General features: G+C 39.2%; 1 protein-coding gene across 2 annotated transcripts in view; it reads left to right on the forward strand.

Annotated features, from left to right (window-relative positions):
• The window catches only part of cpne5a (copine Va), a 79,201-nt gene that overhangs the window by 14,655 nt on the left and 38,868 nt on the right, over positions 1–25,678 (forward strand). The window contains exons 3-7 of one of the 2 annotated variants that reach the window (XM_037684893.1): positions 591–637; positions 8,034–8,137; positions 9,223–9,262; positions 10,141–10,155; positions 10,305–10,381. In XM_037684893.1, the coding sequence (XP_037540821.1) occupies positions 591–637; positions 8,034–8,137; positions 9,223–9,262; positions 10,141–10,155; positions 10,305–10,381 (283 nt within the window). The remainder of the gene's footprint in view (positions 1–590; positions 638–8,033; positions 8,138–9,222; positions 9,263–10,140; positions 10,156–10,304; positions 10,382–25,678) is intronic. The other variant, XM_037684894.1, reaches the window with a different exon arrangement.

Consider the following 25,678-nt stretch of genomic DNA (forward strand, 5'->3'; position numbering starts at 1 on the left):
GCTATAAACACCAGCCGCTGAATACAAATGGTTATCTTTTGGTTTGAGAAATTGAAAAATGCCATAAAAACATTTTTTGTGTCATATTCTCAGCTGAATAGAAAAGGGAGGGGATTTTTAAAATTTTATATAAGCCCTTTGTGTAAATGAGCTGAGGGAAAAGTGTCATGCGCATGAATTTTAGTACAAGCCTGAAGCCAAATGCCAAATGGCAGGTCAGGTGAGCTTCACCTGCTTCAGCTGTGTTTTCAGTTGCACAATCAAATAGAAATCAGGACAATCCCACCCATTACAAAATTGTGTTTTGATTGCAGAGCTTACTTGTGCTCCAGGAGCTCTTTGTGTTTTTAAGAGCTTTGTTCCCGTGCACGTGGATGTCACTCAGCATTAATCATCAAGCTCGGCACTTCATTATGCTGTCAGGGCGTGGCAGGATAATTGATGATAAATGTCAGCGGCGAAGGGATAAAACAAACACCATTTGTAGATTCAGGATGCTCGTCTGAGATGGTTCTTTGACAGTTTATTCTTTTGCTCTTGTGTTTTTTATTTTTCCTTTTACTCCTGCCCGCCATCGCCTCACCGCTCAGTGGTCGTGTTATACACCCAGGGTGCAGAGTCCAAACAGTGGAGAGAGGTAAGAGATCACAGCCACGCTCTCTGTCAACACAACTCAATCAGTCAGCTCGTCTCCATGACAGCCTGCTTTCTGTTTACATCCCCTGTCATCCCCTCTGCTCTCACAAGGTAAATGCTGTGTGCCAATCATTAGCAATTGATCAACCCTGATGGTCAGTACTGTGTTAGCTCTGACTGACTGACTCATTAAGGGGGCAGCTACACATATCTTTAAAGATTTTGCTCTGCATCACAAGCCCGTCTGGTCGCTGGAAATGAGAGATAATTAGCCCAAAGAGGCCAATAAATCTCCAGCAGGGCAGAGGGTTCATACATAAACTCAAAATGGATGGAAATACAGAGAAATGGTCACTTAAATTTGCTTGTCTTTGCCACCATTAATATTTTAGCTTTTGGAACATCAAATAATTTGTTGTGAATGTTACAATCTGTGCCGTTTTGTGTATACTCAATTCTAGTTTCATACTCATCATTTTATTGATCCTGACAGGCTTTATGCAGTGTAAAACAAGATGCAAACACAGAGGAACTTCACTGTATATACAGTATGCAAAATCCCTAGTCTTTATATTGCACTGAGTTAAAACTGCAAAACTTTTGCAGTTTTAACTAGAGAAATTGCATTTCTGGTGAAAATGCAGTATGAATGCTTGTTGCAAGAGAACTTGCTGAAATTAACTAAAAACATGCTGAAATAAAGCTGGAAAGCATAAACAAGCCATAGCAGAATAAAGAAGAATTTTCTGAATAGCTAAAAAAAATGCTGAAATTAACAAAACATTAGCTGAAAGTAGCTGTAAAGGCAGAAAGAATTTATCAGAAGGAGTTGAAAAGATCTCCAAGAATGTGGAATTAGCTAAAAAGGCTAAATTTAGCATAAAATAGCTAAATAGTAGCTGAAATAGTAGAAAAAGCTGAAACTTTCAGAGATAAGCTGAAAGTAGCATAAATAAGCTGAAATTAGCAGAAAGAAGTTAGAAGAAGCACAAAAATGTTGTGGTTAGCATAAATAATCTGAAAGGAGCTCAAAACAGCTGAAAAACAGCTGAAATTATCTGAAATTAGCTGAAAAAAGTTTAAATTTGCACAAGGAAGCTGAAAGAAGCTAAACCAGAACAAAATGTGAAAGGAGCAGTAAAAGGTTGTAAACACATCTAAAGATTGGAAGGATGTAAAATGAGCTCAGTTTATTTTCTATGAGGGAAAAAATGGCAGAAAAGGCTAAATATGTCAAAAAGCTAAAGTTGCACCAATACCAAAAGTCATAGCAGGATTGTCCTTAAAGAGATGAACATTTTGATATATAATTTGTTGAAATAGCTTGAAAACTGCAGGACAAGAAATGCGCCGAAAAATGTACGGAAATGGATCACAATAGTGTATTATTGACAAGATGCTAGCTCCTAAAGTGAGAAAGATTTACAAACATCTAAGTTTCAACAAAATAAAGTATATATTGCAATTTTTCAGTATATTTTATTTAGCTTTTTGAGGTAAGATCATCAAAATCAGTAGGGTCCTGTGAGTGGTGGAGTTTGGATAACCTCAGTAAATATCTCAGAGGTTGGCTGTGACTATGTAGCAATTTGATAACATTTTGTATAATTAACAGTAAGCTGATGCATAAAAAGTATTATGTTTGTTTTACAATAGACTTTACTTTAAATCATGAGTAAAGTACTGCAGAAATGAACCAGCTCTGTCAGCAGCAGAACATGAATTTAGCTTTAAATTTCCTGCATATATTGCACATTGAAAGCTGCTATGAAAAAAAAAAAATCAGTGTAGGCTTGTTTGGAAAGAAGTAAACATATTTAGAGCCTCACTTGGTGCTTGATTGTATTGTACGCTTGATTTTTAGTTTGTTCAACAGGAAAGTTGAACAAAAGTGAAGAAAGTGCAATGCTCAGTTTTGCAGAAGTTTCACAGAATCAGGTTAGCACAAAACTTCTCTTCTGAATAACTGGGCATATTGTTGAGCTGTTAGATTATATATTAAAGCATTTTTTTCTTTAATGTTGTTAAAACGATTATAAATAAGCAAACAAGTTTATTCAATTGATTCTTGAGCTGCAGTTTACGTCAATGCTGAACATATGATTTTGTTCGCTGGTTGCAGATCAGGAACAAAAAAACCCCCCAAAAAACCCAAAACATGCTTCTTACGGTTTAATATGTGTGATTCTAGTCTCCATCAAAGTAAATCCAGTTAACTATATTTCAAGCAAGCGAAGCACTAAAATTAACAACAAAACTGACAGCAACAGCTTTTCTAATCAGTGTGCGCTCGCACAGCTGCTGCCTTTGTTTGAGCCTGCTACTCCTGTAAGGTGCAACACAATCTGCACTGCACTTCACAAAAAAACAACACGACTTCTCCCAGAAAATCAGCAGTATTGTTCCAGTTACCTGATCACAAGAAACGCTGTAATGTTTCCAGAAATTGCATCGACTAAGTGAAGCTCACAGCTGTTAACAACGTTGCAGAGCAGGGATGGTGAGAAAACCTTTTTACTTGCTTCAGATTTATTTGTTTCCACTTCTGAGACGCTGAACATGATGAACTACATTCCAATAAATCCTCCTCTGGATGACTGATCTGTCTGAACACATTTCTTTACAGCGTTTCACCTGCAAAAGCAGCTCCCGCTGACACTGCAAACGATGCATCAACTATCACAGTGGCTTAATTAGGTGTTTTTTCATTAAAAAAATATTTTCAGATTGTCGAACTTAAGTTTGCAAATACATTTCTTTTAGAAAATAGTTGCACAAAGTTGTAGTTCATGAATATTAAACAATTTTAAGAACATAGAAATAATGCAAACAAAGCCACGGAGAGACCGAAAGCAGAAGATGCAACGATTTTGGAAAGTTAAACGCAAAAAAACATCCGTCCATCATCTTTATCCGCTTCTTCAAAACAACCATTCTCTCACTCACACCTAGAGACAATTTAAAGTTACCAATCAGTCTAACATGCATGTTTTTGGTTTGTGGGAAGAAACCGGAGCACCTGGAGAAAACCCACGCATGCACAGAGAGAACATGCAAACTCCACCCAGAAAGGCCCCCGGCCGAGATTTGAACCGAGGTGACCTGCTCGCTGAGAGGCGGCAGCTCTACCAACTGCGCCACCGTGCTATACGTGAAACAGCAGAAGAGATTTCAGAAGAAATAATAGAAAATATTACTCGTGCTGAAGGAGAGTTATGACCACTGAAGGAGTGATAGGACTTAAAACACTGATGAGCCTATAAATCTATAAAGTCAAACCACAGCTACACGATGAGGGAGAATTTAAAACTGATTTACAAACGACTCTCTGAGCTCTGACCCTAAATTGATTAAACATATAATCATGGAGAAAGTAACAGGTCTGAAAACTTCTGTTTCTCTATGTCCGGAAGCTCTAAACTAAATAAAGAATAGCAAACTAATTAAAGATAACAAATATATTACCTGACATGTGCACTAATTTTTAGTATAAATAAATTAAAACATTTTACGTATGTGTCAAACTCAAGGCCCGAGGGCCACATTTGGCCCTCGTTGACATTTTCTCTGGCCCCCCAAGATGTTATGTTAAATATAAAATACTTTTATCACTTGAATTAATTTAGTAATCTTTGATTATGATGTGGAAAGTGCAACAGAGAACATCAAATGAGACCAGTCAAACTCTTGTTGAGGAGCATGTGACCAAGATGTTAATGTAGTTTTTGAAACTGGCTCTTAGTTTGAACCATGTTTCTAATTTTGAGCCCCTTTTTGTAAGCGAGTTCTACAACACTGTTTTAAAGGATGTAACAGCACTCATGCAGCGCTCATTTTGTCATCCTATAAGAAACATTAGTTGTTTTAGTTTTGCTGCTTTTTATTTCTTAAACATATTCAGTGATAATTGCTTTTGTGCATTATGACTTACAATAAAGAGCAATGAAAAGGGAGTGGTGGCGCAGAGGAGAAGGTGGGCCTGTGATCGGAGGATCACCGGTTCAATTTCTGGTACCAACAACATCAAAATGTGGATGAGATAAGTGAAGCACCCACACCTGCCTTCATCCTTATTTGCCCCACTCTGGGCCCTTGAGCAAGACCCTTGTCCTCCATGCTCTTCCGTGCACCCTAGATATCAGCTCTCTGCTCCACACAGAGGGCTGTGGGAACTCGGGGGTCTGTGGTTGTATCAGGAAGGACATCCGGTGTAAAAATAATCGCCAACTCTTCGTGCGACTTAGTTCTCTGTGGCGACTCCTGAAGAAGGGAGCAGCCGAAAGAAGAAAAAAAAAGAAGAGAGAGCAATGAAGTTTATTGTAGTTTAAGTCTGGGACATATTTAAAATATCGTAATAAAAGTGCTGAATTTTGAAATTCATTGTGTGAAGTTTTTAAGATGTGCCTCCAGTAGAAAAATCAGGGCAGTTGCAGTTTGAATTGTTTGTTTTTGTTTAGAAAATGGTTCAAATTATCTATCCTCTCTGAAAGAGCTTTTAAATGTCGTAGTAAGAAATCAGGGTCCAAAGGAAGAAAAAACAGAAAGACGTGGAAAGACTTTGGCTAATCATGGTGAGAGGTGCTGCATTATAGATTTGAACCGTGGTGGTGATTCTGAAAACACCATAAAAATGTTTCTGAAGAATACTTGAGCTATAATCTCCATTGTCTTTAAAACACTGGCAGCCCCTTTTCCACAAAATACCAAAATATAGCATGCAGGTAGTCTTAAACAGGGAAATGTTTGCAGATTATGATGCAAATGTAGACGAGCATAAAGGGAAGAGGGCCTTCCCACACCTGTCACTGCTGGTTACTGTGCTGCACCGCTGCTCAGAAGCTGTGGGTGCAGCCTAAATGTCTGTCTCTGACAGAGATATGGTGTTTTCAGTGCACATGTCAGCTGGCTGAGCAGCAGAGCCAAGCTGTGCAGCATTGATAAAGCTGAGCACCTCTTTCGCCCCTCTGTGTGGTAATGTGTTTTGGCTGTCCTGGGAGTGGATATGGCTGGTTGAAGCACCTTTCACTGCAACCAACCCATCTGAAATCCTTTTACTCTTTTATGGTCTTAACTCCCACCCTGGCTCCTGATCAATCAAGTTCCCCACGGGCTGAGGGATATCTTAACAAGAGAGTTTGTGTTTGCACTGTCAGTTGCAAATTTTGTGCACCCCCATGACACATTTTCTGTTTAATACATAAAGCTGCAGTAGCACCTCATTACTCTGTTAGAGCATGATTTTAAAGTCCTAAATTGCAGCTTCCTCCTCTGTAATTTCCTCTCAGTTAGCGATGATTCCCTCTTCCTACCACTTTCACTTACCGAGGTGTTGACACCATCTACCCTCTGCACGAATTCAAGCAAACCTTGGTTTTTTCACTTTCCACTTCAAATTTATAGATGGTAATCTTTTTACCAAGATTGATTCCTTGACACTCCTGCTCACAATTTTTCTTGTCGAGTTTATCAGAGGGGAAGGAGTGCACACTGCATCGGATGGCTGATCAGTGCGGATGTCTTCTACCGTTGCTATAAGGATGGGGACAAAAGTGAAAGCACTGTACACCCCCCGCCCACTCCCCTCGCTGTCACACTCAGCCTCTGTCACTGAAATAGGCTCTCGTTTCCTTCAGTGGAAATTTCACCTCCCTGGCATTAGCTGCAGAGCTCTTATACTTCCTGACAAGAGGAGCAAGAAGAGACGTAGAGCCACACAGCACTTAATCTTTTATAGTTTTAGACACATTCTGTTTTTGATGGCGGGATGCGCTTCCACCAAGCCACAAGCTGACTGTCAAACCTAATCCAACCCTATATATTATCTTTTTATATGACCATAGGCGTTGAAAGTATTCTGCTGCTGTATTGTTAACTTGTCCGTTCCCCCTTAGCTCTTAGTTTCATCCCTACTGGATGCAGTCTGTCAGAAACCAAAAGATTCTGCTATTTTATGTCCTCTCACGCCTTAAAGTGCTGTAATTAATTCACCCTGGCAGTTTATGGTGTCGTTTTAACTTTGAATGTTTTATTTATGCAGCTCCACATCAGTTCCCTGACTTTGAAACATTAGTTTTGGATACAACGAATGTGTGTGCTCGTGCTGGATTCGATGGATGAAACATTATCTGTGGGTTTATTCGTCAGCACTTAACCTCAACTGAAGGCTTTGCTCTGCAGTTCTGGCAGTTTCTTTTCATGGTCTGCATTTATGACTTTATTTATTTCTTTTATAACAGAAACGATTCAATAAAATAAATGAGCATTTACTAAATGAACAGGATTGTTATAAATAATTTATGTTCTTTCTGGATAATTATTGTTATGATAATATTGCTTTTTTGTGTGTGTTGCTAACTCATTTACCACATTTTTTTTTCAGTTTTAAAAAGTTTATTGTTATATAAAGTGGCTGATAGACAGGACTGATGGGCTCGTATCAGATTCTGATGATGCAATAACTGAACACTGACACTTTGATTTTATGGTATTGAAATTTAAACAAATACCCCAAGGTATGGCCAATTTTATTTAAAAATAATGTGCTAAAATTATATCACAAGTTGCTGAAATTAGAGTTAGGGTACAAGCTTGTAGTGCTACAGTATTATGGACATTAAAGAGGTTGATTGTCCACAGGTGTTTTGCCTACGACCTTGTCCATGAATAACCAAAGAAGGAGCTGTGTCTGTATTCTCAGTGAAATCAAGCTCGTTCTTGGGGTGGGTTGGACTCTCTCAGTGCTGCCCCTCATCTTCAATCTTATTCATGGTTTTCATATAGAGGATCTCAAGGTGCAGTCACCGAGATCAGGGTGTGTGTAGTATGGAAACCTCCAGGTGTGGTTCTGTTGGCGTTTACAAGTCATGACCTTCAGGTCTCATGGTGGCGACTCACAGCCGAGAGCAAAGTGGCTGAGGTGAGAGTTTGTCAGCTGAGGAGCTGAGGCCATGCTCCTCAGCTGGAAACAGCTCCTCTGGGTTTGGGATGAGTTTTCCCTCAAGTTTTTTGGGGTCTTGTTAACAAGAGAACGATGGAACACGAGATGGATTGACGAATCAGGGCCTTGTTTACAGTAATGAGGGTGTTGGTCTGGTCCGTTAAGGCATTTGATTAGGTTGTGTTATGGACTCACTGTTGGCTTCACTGAGGAGCTCAACGCATGCTGCTTTTCATTTGAAAGCCTCTTTACTCATGTCTTGATTAATGAGAACAAAGAAAACTGCAAGTGTTGAATCGCTGATTCCTCCTAATAAAATATGAGCTCATCAGAATCCATACATTCACACAGCAGGAGGGGGGTGATGGGGGATGGGGTGGACTGATGTACTGCACATGAATGTCTGCTCGGTGTTCACATTCCTTGCCCTTTTTCTCCTTTTCTTTTGGTTCTGATCCAGTTTGGGAGAACAGAGGTGATAGACAACACGCTAAACCCAGACTTTGTCAGGAAGTACATCCTGGACTACTTCTTTGAGGAGAAGCAGAACCTGCGCTTTGACGTGTGAGTGTTTTTCTGTTTGATCCAACCCTCTGAGGACACATACCAAGTGGGTTTCAAATGTTCTGTTCTTTTCAGTTCTCCAATTGGTTCCTTTTTCATACGAGGTTAACATTTTTCCTTTCTCAAAAATCTCTTCTATCCCTTTATATCTCTTCATCCCTATCTTTTTCTTGCCTCTTGCTCTCCATAAATCACTCATTTTCCTCTTTTCTTCTTGTCAGTTGCTCAGCTCTCCTGGGGTACAATTTATTTGTTTGACGTCTCAGCAGTCATTAATTTAGAGAAGATTGGTATAAATGTCATAAATATTTCATACTGAGCCTCATTCCTCATCTCCCTGATCCAAAGCAAAGCAAATGCTCAAACCCAAGTCCTATAAAACTCACAAAGACCCCTGTACTCCTTTTGTTCTGCCTTTTCCCCTCTGAAAAGGCTAGAATATGAGAGGGTCAGAGAGGTACAGCTTCATTTCAAAGTCTCCCAGAACAGATTTGGGATCACTCGCTCTTCTCGTTCTGATGCTTCATGTTGGAGAGGAGATATACTCCGGAAAAAAATAACCTCTCAAGCATGAAGTCCCTGACGGCCTTAGCGGATATATCGAGGACTGAGCTTCAGGTCTCAGAGGATCTTTAAACTCTTAATGAATTCGCTTGACATGCTTTGATGATGCAATACTTGAATGGGAATGGAGAGAGAGAGAGCATCCTCTCACAATTAGTGTTTCAAATTTACATCTCTATTTTATCACAGAGGTGGGAGCTTGGGTGTGCTCAGGTTTAATTACTTTTACACAAAGTTAGACTAGCAGATGCTTGAAACTTTTTTTTTCTGCAATGATGGTATGTTTCAAAATGCGCCCCATGGCACAATATGCAAATTACACCCATAAACTATAGAATGATTCACTTGATTACTGTGGGATTGCAGCACATGTATTATTTTTGGTTGCTCCCATTTGCCCCCTGTGGGGACCCAGGTGTGTTCTTAACAGGCAATAATCTTTAGTCAGTATATCTGAACCATCTTGTGGCGTTTTGCCCACACCTTAACCTCAGTGGTTTGTGGTTTCTTTACACTTCCAGGTATGATATTGATTCTAAAAGTCCAGACCTGGCAAAACATGTAAGTGAAGAACTTCTTTTTTTTGGTGGTGGAAGAGGAGCTCAACTTCACTCTCTAACTTTTATCCTACAGTGCATGTTTCTCATGTTTAGTTTCTATGCAAACCAAAGTTTGTGGCATTCAGACGCTCAAATATATTTTGTGATAATGAGTGAAACGTGCTTCATTTGACAAACTGGTGATTCGTCTCTTTACCATTCACTTCCCTTTAAAAAGATGATGCTAGTCCCTCAAAGCAATGGGAATTTGTTTCACTTGCATCTAGTTTACTCCTGTCCACCTTATCTTTCCTCTGAAATAAGAATTGAAGCATTGTACATCATTATCAAAGCTAGTCAGCATATTTGCTTCTTTATATGTTGACTTTCAAGAGAAAATAAAGCTTTTTGAAATCATGATTTATTTAAAAAGCAGTCTTTGTCCTAAAGGGTTAAAGCTTTATTTTAAGAGTGTGCAGCTAACTGTATTGTGGTTTCATTTTAATGCAGAAACTTTGAATGAAAATGACCCAGTACAATTACCAAATAATATATTTGATATACTTGGTTTGCATACTACTAACATTTGTGCCTTCCAATGTGACTCTTTCATGTAGCTGTTTTGTTGTTGTTTGCTCTGTGTACCATGCTCTGGATGACCGCACAGACCACTTTCCTTCTCGTTGGCTTATTCATTTTCCTTTTCTCCTCCTCTGAGAATCTGCAGTTCATTCTCTGCCTCTCTGCTTTGTCACACATCCATTTGTGCTCTTCTTTCTCGTGCTGTGACAGCAGTCTGGTTTTTGAGTTGTGTCTTTTGTGCCATGATATGCTCTGTTGTGTCACTGCTGCCGCCTGGTCTTTCTCTCTCTTCCTCTTCCTCCTTCTCCACCCTGGAAGCCCAACGACTTTAACGTACGTGTCTGCCTCAGACGTTATCTTATACTGTACAGGCATATAATGATGCTTAACTCCTCACTGGCTTTTCTTGTGACTCTCCCCATGCATCCCCCTGTCCTATATCTCTCTCTATCACACTTTATTACACCCCCATCCCATGGCAGGACTTCCTGGGACAGGTCTTCTGCACACTGGGAGAAATTGTGGGCTCACCTGCCAGTCGATTGGAGAAACCATTAGTGTGAGTGTCCTTTTAATTTATGTTTATCCTCCAAAGATTTATTATGTCAACCAGACAAATAGAACAATTTGATATGAGATAATGAATACTCACCTAACACTTTGCAGCAGAGATGAGCCGAGGAGGAATAAGTCTTCCTCCTGCTGCTTTCAGTGTTGTACATTACAGTCCAAGATTAGACGTGTGTGCTTAGATGGGAATGTGTAATTGAACATGACCGGGAGCTTCCTCTATATAGCTGCTGTCATTAGTGAGGTGATCTGCCATGAAGCAGTGAAATCATTGAGATACATTGGGCTGCCAGTTTACCTTTCATGTAAACTGGAGATTAAAACCCTCAAACTAATGGAAAGGCTGGACATTTTTGCCCCTAAATATTATAATTTATTAGATTTTTTAGATGCAGTGGCGCATGACATATTTTTTTTTCTGTTGTTCAAAAAACATTTGTTGTTATATTGATGTTGATGTACTTAAGACTGGATCAAGGTTTTCCAATGAAGTAGGTAAATGTGTGGGATTAGAATGAAGAGGAGCATATATATATATATATATATATATATATATATATAGTTACAAACAAAGCACATTTTTTTCAGTGAGACAACTGCAGCTTATTATTAAATTAATGGACACTTCCATTGAAGGAATATGGGAGACATATGTTGTTGATCATTACTTACTGTACCCCCTTGCTATTATGGGCTTATTTAAATTTTTAAAACCTAATTCATATATGTTTAATTTGTCAGATTTTATTTTTCCAATTTTACTTCTACAAGCAAAACTCCCGATAAAAATAAAATATTTTCTAAAACAATAAACACAACCTTTATTTGGTTTATGTTGTAACTTTGTTGTTAGAATAAAAAAGGTTTGCGATTTGAAAATGTGAGTTATTTTTAAGGCTTTTATATTTTACAGATTTTCAATGGGGAGAAACTAGAAAATAGGTGAAACAAGATGTCTTCTCAACTAAAATTTTCAGAACACATTTTAATTAGCGCTACTCTTTTTAGAAAACTTATTGCATCCTAACACTAAAGAAGTAAACTTGTCAGTGCATGTTTGAGTTTTCTGGATTGCACTGGGATAAGAATCTCCCATAATCTTGAAGATGCAGCTGAAAGAAAGAAGTTTAAGAAACTTGTGCTGGCTCTGTGTGCCTGTTTATGTCTCAGGTTGAGTTTTAGGTGGTCCCCTCTCTTGGCTCAGTTTTGGCCCCCCCATTTGGTGTGTCATGCTCCCCTCCGGTGGTGGGTCCCCCTGTCGCCGGTGCATTGGCGGCTCTCAGCAGCTGGGGCTGGGTGGTGGGGTGTGTGCGGGCCCGCCCTGGTGGCTGCCTGCCGGGGCCTGGGTGCCCTGGCTCTGTCGGGCCTCTGTTGGGGGGTGGTGGTATGACCTCAGGACTCGGGGCTCGGTGTCCATGGCCGGATCCACTCTGGAGGGGCGGGTTGCCGGCGGGGCCTGTGGACTTGTCGCTGCAGCCTCCTGGGGTTTCTGCATTGTGGTTGCTGGGGGTCGCCCGGGGCTTCCCTTTGCTTCTCTCTCTGTGGGGTGCGGGTGTCCCTGTTGGGGGACTACCAGAGTTCTGGGCTTGGGGGCCGCTGTGTGTCTGTGGTTCCGGTCTTTCCTGTGTTACCATCGTGTCCTGTGGGGACGGGTCTGTGGGTCCCCACATCCACTATTGAACATTTTTATGGAGAAACCTTATAGTGACAAGCATGCTCACACAGGTGTTTAGATCCAGGTGTTTATCAGATTCACACTCAGTTGGGTTGTGGTGGCCATCAAATATATAATGCATTACCATGTACTGTATAAAATACTTTCTAATGATGTTATAAGTATCATTATATATGTTGTTTGTTGTTGTGGTTTCTCGGTTTTGTCTTTTTTTTCCCGCAGGTCTAGAGGCAGACTTCAATGATGTTGAGTTGTGTTCTCTTTATCTCTCTCTCTCTCCTCTATTCCCCTCTCCTTCTTTACCTTTAAACCCTTCTCTCACTTTTCTGCTTTGTTATCTTCTTTGTTTATCATCCCCATGTCCATTACATCTGAAAAAAGCCCAAAGCAAATTCTAATAAAATTAAATTTATATATCAAGTGGAGCATTAAGGCCAGCCATAATGTTCTGCTTGTGAAAGTAAATCTGTTGGGCATCACTTTGACACTCAGACAATAATTATTTCACAATGCCGGACAGGACAAGGGAGAAAAAGCAAAAAAAAACAAAAAAGAAACTTGTGCTGTTTGTGAACTAAAATACCCCAAAGTGCTGAATTTCAAGGTATCATCTTTATCATGCATTATTTTTAAGAGCTGCATAAATAATATATGTTTTTGTGAATGACTTTATTAGTATTCAACTCTAAATCAGATGAAAATAAAAGAACATCTAAAACCCATAGGACCAGGTGAACAATATAATACTAAACTTGTGTTTTTTTTGTGATTTCCTTTTAGAATGGGGAAAAATTGATCGTGTGGTACTGAAAAAAGCTAACATTTGCCTTAACAGATTAATAATTCTGGAAGATGGTTTTCATTCATTCATTCAACCTTTATTTATACAGGCTAGCCTCATTGAGCCACGGGGACTCATTTGCAAGAGAGACCTGTTCCAGACAGAACATATAAAGTACAGACAACAAAACTGTAGACAATAATAACAATAAACTACAGTAAAAATGCAGTTAAAATAAGAGTAGTGTATAAAACAATAAATCAGGGTCCCGCAAAACAGGGTGAAATACTAAAAGCAAACATATTTGCTCTGATTTTTCTATTTCTGTTTTCTATCTTCCTCTGGAGACAAGGACTCTAAACATCGAAAGAGTCGGAGGGAAATAAACTCACTGACAAAAGTTACCTACTTTTCATGTTTGTTCTAATACTGTCTCAGAACCTGAATTTACAGAGCTTGAAAAATGAATCTTGTTTATTACATAGAGAAAAAAACAACAACACTTACAATTTCCCCTGTTTTAACATCAGTCATGGTTTTTTAAAAGTAGTTGACCAAGTTTATGAAGTTAGCTCAAAAGTACTTTGAAGTCTTGGAGGCTTTGGTGTAAAATGTGAATTTTATACTTTACCATGTGGATCCTAAAGGCTGGAAGGCTTTCTTAACTTTCCAGGAAGTCACCCTTTCAGTTCGTGTTGTGAAATCAGTCTGTCAAACTTTTAACTATGTTGTGGTAATGGTCTCTTTCTTTTTCACAACAATAAAGACAACTTTACTCGTACAGCTCACACCAGGTTACAGCACCTCTGATAGGCTGAGGGAATTTGAGGACAAACATTTGACTCGTTTCAGTGCAAAGCAGCCACAGTTTGTCCCACATTATGTTACATGCATGGTGGTTTTTAAAACAACTCCAACACACTCTTCTTATTGTCTGATTCTCTTTTCTCCTGTAACACAACAACATGATGTAAAAAGCTGACATGCTGCTCAGCCTCAACTAGAACCGTACGTTGCTTCCTTTAGTTATGTCTCTTATTGAGAGTGCAATGAGGCGTTCAACACACTCAAGGGTTTGTGTTTGACTGTGAGACAGTGTGCATTTTTTATGTGAAGTACGAGGCAGTGCCGGCCACGGCAGAGGGGAATTGCGAACAGCGGGGCTCTTGGAGGCAACCACAAACTCTGCCAGGGGCTCCTGGGCTGGATTACAGAGCTCGGTGCCCTTCAGTGCTGAATAAGAGGATGACGAGGATCAAGAGACTGTGCTCACCAGTATGCTGCAAACTAGGCTTCACACCCCACATCAGAGGCAGAAAATAGACTCAGCAGCCCCCAAGCTGACATGATAGAAAATATATTGATTCAACAGCTTCAGCAGGGCACTTTGATCACTGCGGAGATAGTGATGATGATGGTTTTGATCTTTTCAGATCATAGTTTATAGTCATTTAACTTATACATATGACAAAAGCAGTTTAGAAGCACAAAGAAAGCACAAGTGCGTCTTTGATATTATGTTCCCAGTGGTATTCAGTTCAATGGAAGTGAAGTTTTCCTCCACTTCTGTGACAGCTAATAGCCGAGAAGTTTAATGGAAGGGTGCTCTGTCTCCTCGTCTTGTCTTTTTAGATGACAGTGGCTTTCTGCACTGTAGCTTCAAGGAATGACACTTGCTGGGACTCAGGAAATCTGTTAGTCATGCTGAAACAAGCCCTCTAAAGGCACGCTGCATCGAATGACCTGCTTAAGAAGCACATCAGCACCCCTTTCCCCATTTTCCACACTTCATCTTTCATTTATTCGTTTTCGTTCTATCTGCCAGATCTTTTTTTTTTTTACTGGCTTGACCCCCTTTCTCCTTTTTGTGCTTTGTATTTCTTTTTACTCATCCAAACCTTCTCCTCAGACTTTTTGCCTTTCACGCTCTTTTTCAGAAATGCAATTGTGCTAAAAATGCTATTGTTTCGGTATCAATGCTACGTTGTACATGACTGCAAAAGTCACATTCAGAGACACACAATGACAAGAAAGGCAAATGTAATCAATCATGTCATGCTACAGCTTCCCACTGCTAATATCAGTCGATCTCAGTTTTCTCTTTTGTTTTGTAAAAAGACTATAAAATGTAGTTTACTCTGACTTTTGTGATTTTTGTTCCACAGAGTTCATTTTTTAATTCTAGTAAATAAAAAGCAGATTTTTCATGATTAGTATCCTGCAGGCTTATTCTTTTTACAACACAATTAATAAATACAAAAGGTAAAACTGCCAAAAAAGAAAAACCCTTGTATGACGTTAAAAGTAGTTTAATTTTTGACTTGCCTTGATTCTATCACATTGATACACATGTTAGGTATGTAATGTTTGTCTTACACAATTCTTACAATGTATAATGCAGAAAAAGTATTTTTATGTCAAATGACATGAGACTCTCAGAACAGTCTGCAGAGTATGTGTCGCTGCTGAGAACAGTTGGTGCAGTTTGCTCATTAGTGGGTTGTAACACACAAGGTGACGCAGTCCAAAAGCATGGCTGACAAATGGTTCATTTTACTCTAAATTATACCTTAATTTAATTTATTTGCTTCATGGAGGAAAACTTGAAGCCAGCAACTGGGATCTATGTCTTTAAAGTAATGAATAAAGTACTTTTATGATAGGTCATTATAAAGAACATACATTTAATATACCTCATTATTCATTTAACTTTTTAAATCTGCTGATTATTTTCATCATATGTTACTTTCAGGTTCAAACAAAGACAAAGGAGGATTTTGATGTGCATACACATGACAGAAATTGTTCAAAGATTGAATTAATTAGGGTTCTTTGGAGGTGTTTATGAGCAGTCAGTGTCTTCCCTGCAGGAGACAGCAGTCTGATCAATAATAACTGACCTATAATTTTAAAATCAAGGGGGATAGTTGAGCTAACAGGAACTCAGACTGAAGCAAAATAAACTCAATCTCAGATATTCACACAGGTTCATAGAAATTATATTTTATTTATTCTTGCACTGCCCTACTTTTCCATCAGATTATTTCTTTCTTTATTCTTTCTCTGATACAGTGACAGCATTTAAAAGGTTCATGGGACTGCTCATACTTTGTGTTTTTTTGAGATTGGAGTTGGGCGGCACGGCAGAGCAGTGGTTAGAGTTGTCACCTCACAGCCACAAGTTTGCAGGATTAGCTCCCTGTTTGGGAAGTTTACATGTGCACTGCGTGCACGTGGGGATTTTCCCTGGGTGCTCCAGTTTCCTCCCACAGACCAAAAACATGCATGTTAGTCAGATTGGTAACTCTAAATTGTCCCTGGGGTGAGTGAGAGAGTGAATGGTTGTCTCTGTGTGTCCCTGCATGGACTTGAGACCTGTCTAGGGTGTACCTGTCCCCTTGCAAAACTGTTGGATATACTGTAACTCCCTCTATCATGTTTAGTGAGGAGCTGAACCCAGGGCGCAGACAAAAACACGGAGAGGCTCCAAGGTCAAAATAACAAAATTAATTTATTTGCAAACAACAGAAAACAAAGACTGGCGTGGCAGAAACATACTCACAGGGATGAAAAAACTCGAGAAGAATCGGAGGAGCAAACATGAACGGCTTAGAAAAGCATAGTGCCAGGACGGTGAAGAGAATATAACTGGACACTAACGAGGGAGGAATGACACCTGGGGAGTCAGTGAGGATCAGGTGAGAGTGGGAGAGAGCTGACTACGTGAGGGAGAACTCTGAGGAGGACTGAACCGAAGACTGAACGCTGACTTGAACGAAGAAAGGGTAAAAGACGGGACCCCTGAATGCTGCTGGTGTTTGATGAGCAGAGTTATCACATGGCTGAAACGACATGTGGAGGAGGCTGCGTGAACAAATAGAATCTAGAGGAGAGTAGCAAAAACAAGACATGCTATAAAGAAATGAGATCAGCCAAATTGGCTCAAACTAAACTGGGAAAGAGAGATACTGGTTTAGTGACATTAGAATGAAGAATTGGGTGAAACTGGAGGTGAAGGACAGAGAGAGGGAAGATGAAAACACCCGCTCATAAAATCACATGGGATAAATCTGACTACTGCACTAGAATTTATGGGAAACTCTTGCCAGTCAAAGGCACAAATGAAACAAATCCTCCAGTTTATAATTAGTTTTTATTAAGAGGTTAAAAACAAACAACAAAATGCTGAAAGAAAAGCAAAAATTAAGTGGTGAACCCTTACAGATATTATAGCTGTAAATATAAGCAACCAAAAGAAATTAAGATGCAACATTTGGCATCAGAGTAATAATGTTCTTGAAACAAATAGCAAATACTGATTTTATTGGTGTGAATTATAACACTAAGGTGACTGAATGACTCCAGGACACCCCATTAGCATGGTGAGCTCATTAAATGACTTTTACTGTGCCGTCCTGCTGAATGCTCAAACTTGAAATTAACAAATTTACAGTTTTTGTTGCTGACTACACCCATTGCGCCCATGGGGAAGAGGAGAAATAAGACATTTTAAATGCATGAATTCATGCAAAACAAAACCCATCCATACTGAATGGAATACATTGTGGCTCACATTTATAGGTCATGACCTGTCTGATACACAGTAAAATAAAAAGTTGAATAAATAATGCATTTGTTTATGTTGAAACCACCATTTATGATAAAAAAACAGGTCTCTCTTGAAAATGAGTTCTTGTGACTCATTGAGACTACCTGTATAAATAAAGGGTAAATAAAAAATAAGATGCAAACAAACACAACTTCCTTCATCCACTGAGGGAAGCAGCTGAAGCATCAATTCATTTGAAACTAGACCTGACACATGTGACAAGGCCTCAGTGACAATAATCAATACAGACTTTTCAAGGTCAAGCTTTGAGGGACACATTATCCAGAGCGTTTGTTAAGTGATGCCGCTCACAGGAGTACAGGATGATCAGCAGTGAATGGGATGATGATAGTGACGCTTTTAATGACCTGCAAAACTTTGGACCAGTAAAAACCCTGAGCTTTCCAAAACAAGTCAGATTAAAATACTTTGAATTGCTTATTTTTATTTTTATAATTCAAATGAGGATGGAGAGTGAGAATGGCAAACAGTGAAATATGATGCAACCGTACCTGACTCAAGAGCAGTGTGATAAATACTTCTCCCGACTATTTCAAACCTCTTCCTGGAGGCAGTCAGAGGTGTTGATTGAGGTGCAAGTTTATTCTGTCTCCTCTGACAAACTTTAACCTTCATAAGTTTTCATTTAGTTTGGATGACACATTGGAGAGGTGCACTGTAACGTTTCATTCTAGGAAGATATTTTGTCTCACTTGTTTTTCCTTTTGCTTTGTATTCTAGTGTCTTTTGCTCTTTTAGTGGCTAAAGCATGTTTTCCTTAAAAAAAAAAAAAAAAAAATATATATATATTGCTATTTTTGAATGCGAATGACAATAAAATTGACTTGAACTTGAAAACACCATAATAAATCAAGCTGAACATTACAACGATTTAATTAAACTGAGAAAGTACTCACATTTGCATTTTTTTCCTGCAGAGTTTACTCCCATATTCTCAGTTTGTAGGGCTAAAGCACCTTTTCTGTTTGTCTTTGATCACAAAAAGGATTGAAATGTGACGATGAGCTAAAAAGAATGGAGAAGGGGGAAATAGGATCCAGCTTTGTGAGTTTTCTGTGACATCCTTACAGTAAGATTGAATACAGCTTGTTAATGGATTTTTCTGTACAAAGTATTGTAAAAATGCAGCATTACATAATATTTAAAGTAGAAATGCATTTAAAAAGACCAGTTACATAATGTGCTCAGAAGACGTGAGGCTTCTTAAACCTCACCACAAGCTCACTGAGGGAAAACCGACATGTGCTACCAGAGGATCACTTGTCTCATCTCCACCTCAGAGACTCGCAGAAATGTTAATGTTGTTGGTTAATGTAATCTAATGACTGACTCAGCATCTTTTCAGAAACACTCTTTTAAATAATGAGTTAGAGTGAAGGGAATTTGTTTTTATGGTGAAATAAACTTCCCTCAGTCCTGATCCAATAAATGTTGAGGTAAAAGAGTAATGTCTTGCTAACTTTTAGCTCCATGTTTGCCTGCTCTTCTTGAGAGGGAGGTGAAGACGGCTCTCAGCATTCAGCATCCTCTGGACATTACACACAATTAGAGCATTCTGCTGCGTCACTAAATGCCAATTTGAGCTCCGAGGCTGGACACTAACAAGGGTCCCTGTTTAATAATGCGCTACTCTGCTTAGAACAAGGAAAATCTCAACCATGCTGAGTGTACAAGAACTTTTCATCCAATGGACCAGGGACTTATTAGGCACTACTTTGATTCTGTAACAAAAAAACAAACATGGTCGTCTCTTTTTTGACGCGTCAGTCAAACACAAATAACAGTCATTAGCCGAGTGACGTAATGTAGAAAATAAAATTACTTGTTTGTTTTGCAAAAAATAAACTAAAAAGAAATAAAATAGCTTATTTATTACACTGAGGAGCTGTTAAATATTGATTTTAAGGCTTTTTTTTTTTTTTTTTTTTAGAAAATAGGCAACAGATCAGTTTCTGCATGAGGCGGTAAACCTTGATGACTTGTTTTGCAAAGCAGGTTTTCATTTCTGTCATGACCTGACGTTGGACTGGCTTCAAAGGTGATGATAGAGTGACTCAGATCTGCTGCACCATTTGAAAACTTCTGCATTGTTGACCTGGGTCAGGGCATCCCAAAGCAACAGGGCTTTAATTACCTGTACCCAGTGCTAGCAGCGGGGATAAAAGGTCCCTGGGCTCACAGTGACACTGCAGCAGTGAGGGAAAGATCAATCAGTGCCGTGTTGATGTTGCATGCCTGCGGTGACGAAACAGGATAAACGGCAGCTCCTTGTGAGAGCAACAACAAAGAGAACTGAGCAGGTCTTTTGGCCTCTGATGGAGAGGGATGTCCTGTTCTTGCCGGCGGGAAGTGGTGTGCGCTAAATAAAAGTTTCTCTTTTTGGCTATAGTGGAAACGAGGTTTGGCGTGAACTAGCTGTTCTGACTTCAGCAGTTTTTGTGTTTGGATGAAAAAGTGTCCTTCTGATTGACAGGTTCTCCTAATCTTCTCTATTACTGTCAAAACAAGCGATGTCGAGCTTGCAGGTGGTTGATGAAAGACTCATTTATTTAGAATCTCAAGAAATCAAACACTGTTATTGTCATTAAAGCTGCGATGTCATTTATGCAGTCAAAACATTAACACTGAATCGCACTAAATCATGGCACTCCTTTAAAAATAATTAATATAAAATACACTGATCATGTCATTTTGGCACAATGCTTCATATTTCTGGCTTTGCACTGGCTGGTAAAAAATAAAAACACAGTTTCTTTTTAATTGTTGCTATCTTTCTGCGTTTGTTTCATGCATTTTTTGCCCTATTTACTTTTTTTTTCTCATTCTAATGAAGCTTCAAAAATCTTTGCACAGTCTGCCTGCAGCTACCTTTCTGAAACACAAACACCAGCTCAGCTTGCATTAGACGTATGAAGCCGCAATCTTTTCTTCTCTGAGAACCAGCATACGTTTGCTGCTATCATTTAGAGTTGGCTGGTGTGGTTTTCATCATTTTCCCTTAATCCTGGTGAGGTAAGGGATTATGAATTCTTATCAGCAATGCTAGATCAGGAGGATTAGTGGTATAATCCCATTTAAACCCACATAACGTTTTGGCAACCATCTCTAATTCTGTTCAGCTATGATCTGCTCACTGCCCCAAACATTTACAGAGGCACAAAGCCACATTATCTGCCTGGCATCCATTTATGTTGCTCTTTTTCTCAACTAAAGTTAGTTTTGCTAATTTGCATTAATCCCCCTGTCATTCAGACATATTTACTGGATTCACTGGCCAGGACAATTTTCAATTTATTTTGGGTAATACAATCCATTTTTCTCTTATTATTAACTGATGTGCTAGCTCTTCCTTCTAAAATAAAAACAATAATTGCATTACATCTGCTTGAGTGTGAAATTGCAAAAATAAATCATTCAATGTGATAACTTTACAACTATTTCATCTCATAAAATACAACGAAGAGAGAAACCACTGCAACAAGCACAATGTGAATATATATAGATAGATCTTTTTTAGACTTATGCTCATGTTTTTGCAGAAATAATCTTTTCTCATTACTGCAGGCATGCACTGGAGTCTGCATGGCACGTTCCTGAATATCAAAACCATTCCTCATCCTTATGGCCTAATGTTAACGGCATCGTCAAGGGCTTCCTTTTTTGGCTTTCTCTAATCTTCAACCACCTCAGCCCCAATGATTAAAAAAAATGGAGGATACAGACTTTGTAAATACCAGTTTTAAGACAAAGTACTTCTAAATGGGTAATCACAAAAGCTATACATTATTCAGAAATATTGGTAATGTAATATGGGATGAATTATTGCCATTGGAGCCTTTGTTTTAAAGGAATAAACTGGAACATGCTTGGAAGAGAGAACCAGAGTTCTCATTGCTATTCTTCAGAAGCGATGCGTCAGAGTCTTTGACCAGGTAATTGTAGTGATGCTGAAGTATGCTGCTTGATCTCTTTCAGTTCACTTGATCAAACCGGGGATCTGTCAGGACAGCTATGGCTCACTTTTGGTTTCACTGCAAGCGAGGAGCATGCTGTTTATTTCTTCCCTCCATTTTATCAGTTTAAAAGCTATCAGCTCCAAGGCCTTCTTTCACTTCTCTCTCTGCTCGTTTGTTTTCTTCTTGTTTGATCGGCTAGGTTTCAGCTGAAGAGTTAACAAAAGACGTTATTCTCACTGTAAATGTGAGCTCTTCAGTCAGCATCAACACACATGGTAGACGGCTTTGGATTGGTAGAGTCTGTAGAATACAAACATAAATTTGTAGGTGATTTTATGAATTATGGAGAAATGTGAATGGTGTTAAAAATCCCATACTCCTTAGAGTATGGCTTTGCATTCTCTGATCACCTGCATTAAGACTCAGAATCAGAATAAACTTTATTGGCATTGCGCCGAGATACAACGAGAATATGTACATACAGTCATCCGAAAGATGGGCGGAGTACACGAAGCTGTGGCTATAAATAAATAGCGCAGCCTTCTTATCTTATTCAGAATAATATTTTGCTTAGATGAGAAAAGGGACGAAAACATGAGGAGAGACGGTATAAAAAAAAAGATCTCTCACGTCGTGTCCTAGACAGGGCACAATTTGAGGCATCAAAAAAACCTACCACAGCAAAGCAACATAAACAGATGTTATACATTTACATATAGGCCGGTGAAAACATTGAATTTTTAAGGGAAAATCATAGCATAGTCCAGAGCCCCCCCTCTCAGCCATTGTCCAGATAAGAGGTGACATTCATCATCAGCTCAGTTGAGGTTCTGTCACATGTCCACGGCCTTGGGGGAGGGAGGGGTGAGGAGACAGTCAAAGCATCTTTGTTGTTTTCAAAACATGCCAGGAGGAGTTGAGATAAGTCCAGCATCAAGGCCACTTTTAGGGTCAGGCAGAACTCATGAATTGCTTTTTCTGCTTTTTTTAAAGTCTTGCTGGTATATACTCCTCTGATGGAATTCCAAAACAGCCGAATTGTCGAGCTCACAGCTTCTCCAAGATTATTCCCACCGTTCATGGGTGCTGCCAGAAAGTTCACAGTCCTGATTACAGCCTGCTCCAGCTCCCTGCTGCAGCTCCCCAAATTCAGTCTGAGCACTGTCGAACTTCGATACATCCACACAAATTTATAAACAATCCAGAACTCACCAGCCAAACAGCAAAATAACCAGTTGTCATCATGAATCCAGTTTGTTTCCGTCGAGGTAAGAGGGTCCTCCTTACCTTAACTACTGTCAGGAGAAGTTGATCAATTTTGTTGAGAGACCAGCTGATCCTTCGAATTAATAGGTATGCAGAAAAAAAGAGGCTTTTTAAGGGTTCACAGGTCAAAAGAGTGCAGCAGGGAAGCGGGTGGGGGGTGGGGGGGACTGGGAAACACGTCTGGTTCCACCGGAGGACAGAGAGGAAAAAAAAAATCACCTAATCTAATTTAAGAGATAACGGTCATCAAAATGAATTCATATAAATTCAGCTCTTCCCCGAACCACTAATTTAGATAATGTTACTACTGATTTACTAATGTTCTTTCTGTATCTTTAATGCTCACAATAAAACATTGTGAAGGCGACAGCGGAAAGGAAAAACTCCCTCATGAGGAAGAAACCTTTAGCAGAACCAGGCTCAGGACAAGCGGCCATCTGCTTCGACCAGCTAGGTTTGAGAGGAACAGGAAGAAGGAATAGATACACAATGGCAGGATGAGAATCACATGTTAAGATAGAAATAATATCAAATGAAAACTATTCAATTCATTTAAGGAAACGAGATCAATTTGTCCTCCAGTAGTCTGCATAGCAAGCCAACCCTAATGACAAAAAGACTAATTGATGCACAAGAAAACCAAAAAGATGATTTATTTTCTGGCTCAAAATGGATATATGATGTAACTCCAAACACAGAGGTTTACAATTTTTGTATTTTACTGCTGAGCTTTACTGCATAAAAAGCCTAATGCTGTATGATTGGAGTCATTCACATATTTAAATGCTGAATGTATCAAGCAGATTTTATGCCCTCTTTTAGTATGTAGACCTTGTTCATGTACAAAAAATAGATCAACTCCATTACATTTCAAACTGTTTCATCATCAGTGATTTCCTACTGCAGACTTAATGCAGAGGAAATGAGGCCTCCTTGCTCAGGACCAGTCACACCAGTAAAATACTGTTTTCAGTACAAAACCCATAAAAGGAAGTCATGCACCACAGATATCATAACAATGGAAGGTATTTATTCATTCAGCTCGTGATTCCTCTTCACGTTAACTAGTAAGTGTCCCAGGAAATGCCGTGCTCAAGAATGCATGACTAATTTAAAAGAACATTGGCCTTTCGGTACTTGCTCACTTTATCAGCAGCTGAGATTAGAGCAGGGAGATGCATCTGGAGCTGATAATTAACCAATCACTGGATCGTATTCCCCACTTTGATGGGAGTGCCAGTCACTGCTGTGACCTCAAAACGATCATTTGACCTGTGGAGTGGGCGAGGTTTACTGGTTTTATTGGTGAACATTTCACTGGCTCTTTGAGGAATCATTGAGCTGCACGGTGGAGGAATGGAGTCGAGCATCAATAATTCAAGGGCAGTTAATTCACCTTGAGACCATCCTCCCTGGACCTTAAAGAAAAAGCTTGGAAATTAAGCGTGTCTGCCCTTAGGCTCCATTTTAACTATTGTCCCATTTAACATTATGCAGCAGTTACAGCTGAACGCTATGGTCGCTGGACTTGTATTGTGCTATTGATCGAAGATGATGCCTTGGGGGCCACATTTGCTTCAATGGCACATTTCACTATATGCTTTACAGCCATGGGAACTATGAGTGAACTTGGAAACATCTAGTGTTGTAGAAGCTGAAAAGAAGGTAAAATTTCCTGCTCAAACAAATACAAAAGAGGAACACACCCTACTTCTTAATCGACCCCCAGGCATAATCCAGTCTTTAAAGTTCAGTTGTTGCAATGCTGCGCTTCAGGCTGACTTTGCTAATAATGCAAACCACAACTACTGTAGTTCTAAAGTCTTTTTGCTTCAGCCGTATGGGATTCAGTGTGAGTCATAGTCAGATCAGCTGTCACAGCTTGATGAAGATCTGCAACAAGTTTGACCTTCAAATGACTCGACTCCTGCAAAGGCTTCAGCAGGGCTCGCATGTAATTCCTTTCTTGATCTAAAATAATGACAAGCATGTCCACAGCTGGAGCACCACTGAAAGAATAGTAAATTGAATTCTGCTGTGCCCTGGAATGAGCTGCACCTTCTTATACATTACACTGAATGTTTAAAATTTGACATCACATATAAAAATATATTCTATTGCTATTTAAAACTAGAGCAAATATTCTACCAGTTTTTGTTATATTCAGCTAGTTGATTGACTAAAAAAAGTGCTTTAAAAAGGTGATGAATAAAAACATAAATAAGCAGGAGGCTTTTCCTTTTCTGTGATGCATTAAACAAATGCAAAATCGCTGAGCTTCAAATTCACCATGGGCTGCAGGCAAAGCTGGGATCAAAGCAGTTCTATATCTCAGAAGATGTATTTTACATTACTCTAAAGAGAGCATGCATTTATAGATTTTAAAACTTTAATGAATGTAGGAAAGAAACTGCGTTCATTAGAGTTGTCAAACTGTCACGCTAAAGGAATTCTAGGAATTAAAGGATTCTATATGGGATTATTGAATAAAAGCTTTAATGTTTCAGCAAACATATATGAATTATGAACCTTTATATTAGCTCTATAAACATTTACACCACTCAAGGTAGCTGCATGTTGAAGCAGCTGTTACTTTCATTCTGGGATATTGTTTTTGAAAACTTAATTCCTCTTTTTCTGGATGTATTTCTGTTTTCGGATGATTATTTCTTCTGGTCTGCTGTGCAGCTGGAAGGATTTTTACTGAAACCTTTTTATTTTTTGGACATTTGTTATGATGTGTAACCATGACAACAAGGAAGTTTTTACAACTGGGATCAACTGATTAACATCTCAAAAGCAAATAATACCTCAACTACACCCCCAAATGCCAAATGAGTTGAAAAGGAGGAGCCATAGAAGCATCCATGTCTACCTGGCAGCAGTGTTCAAGTACCTGACCGCCAAGATCCTGGAGCTGGCAGGAGGCGTGGCTCATGACAACAAGACCAGGATCATTCCCTGACACCTGCAGCTGG

The sequence above is a fragment of the Nematolebias whitei genome, chromosome 11 (assembly GCF_014905685.2).
Source record: "Nematolebias whitei isolate Nwh7 chromosome 11, NemWhi1, whole genome shotgun sequence".
Classification (NCBI taxonomy): Eukaryota; Metazoa; Chordata; class Actinopteri; order Cyprinodontiformes; family Rivulidae; genus Nematolebias; species Nematolebias whitei.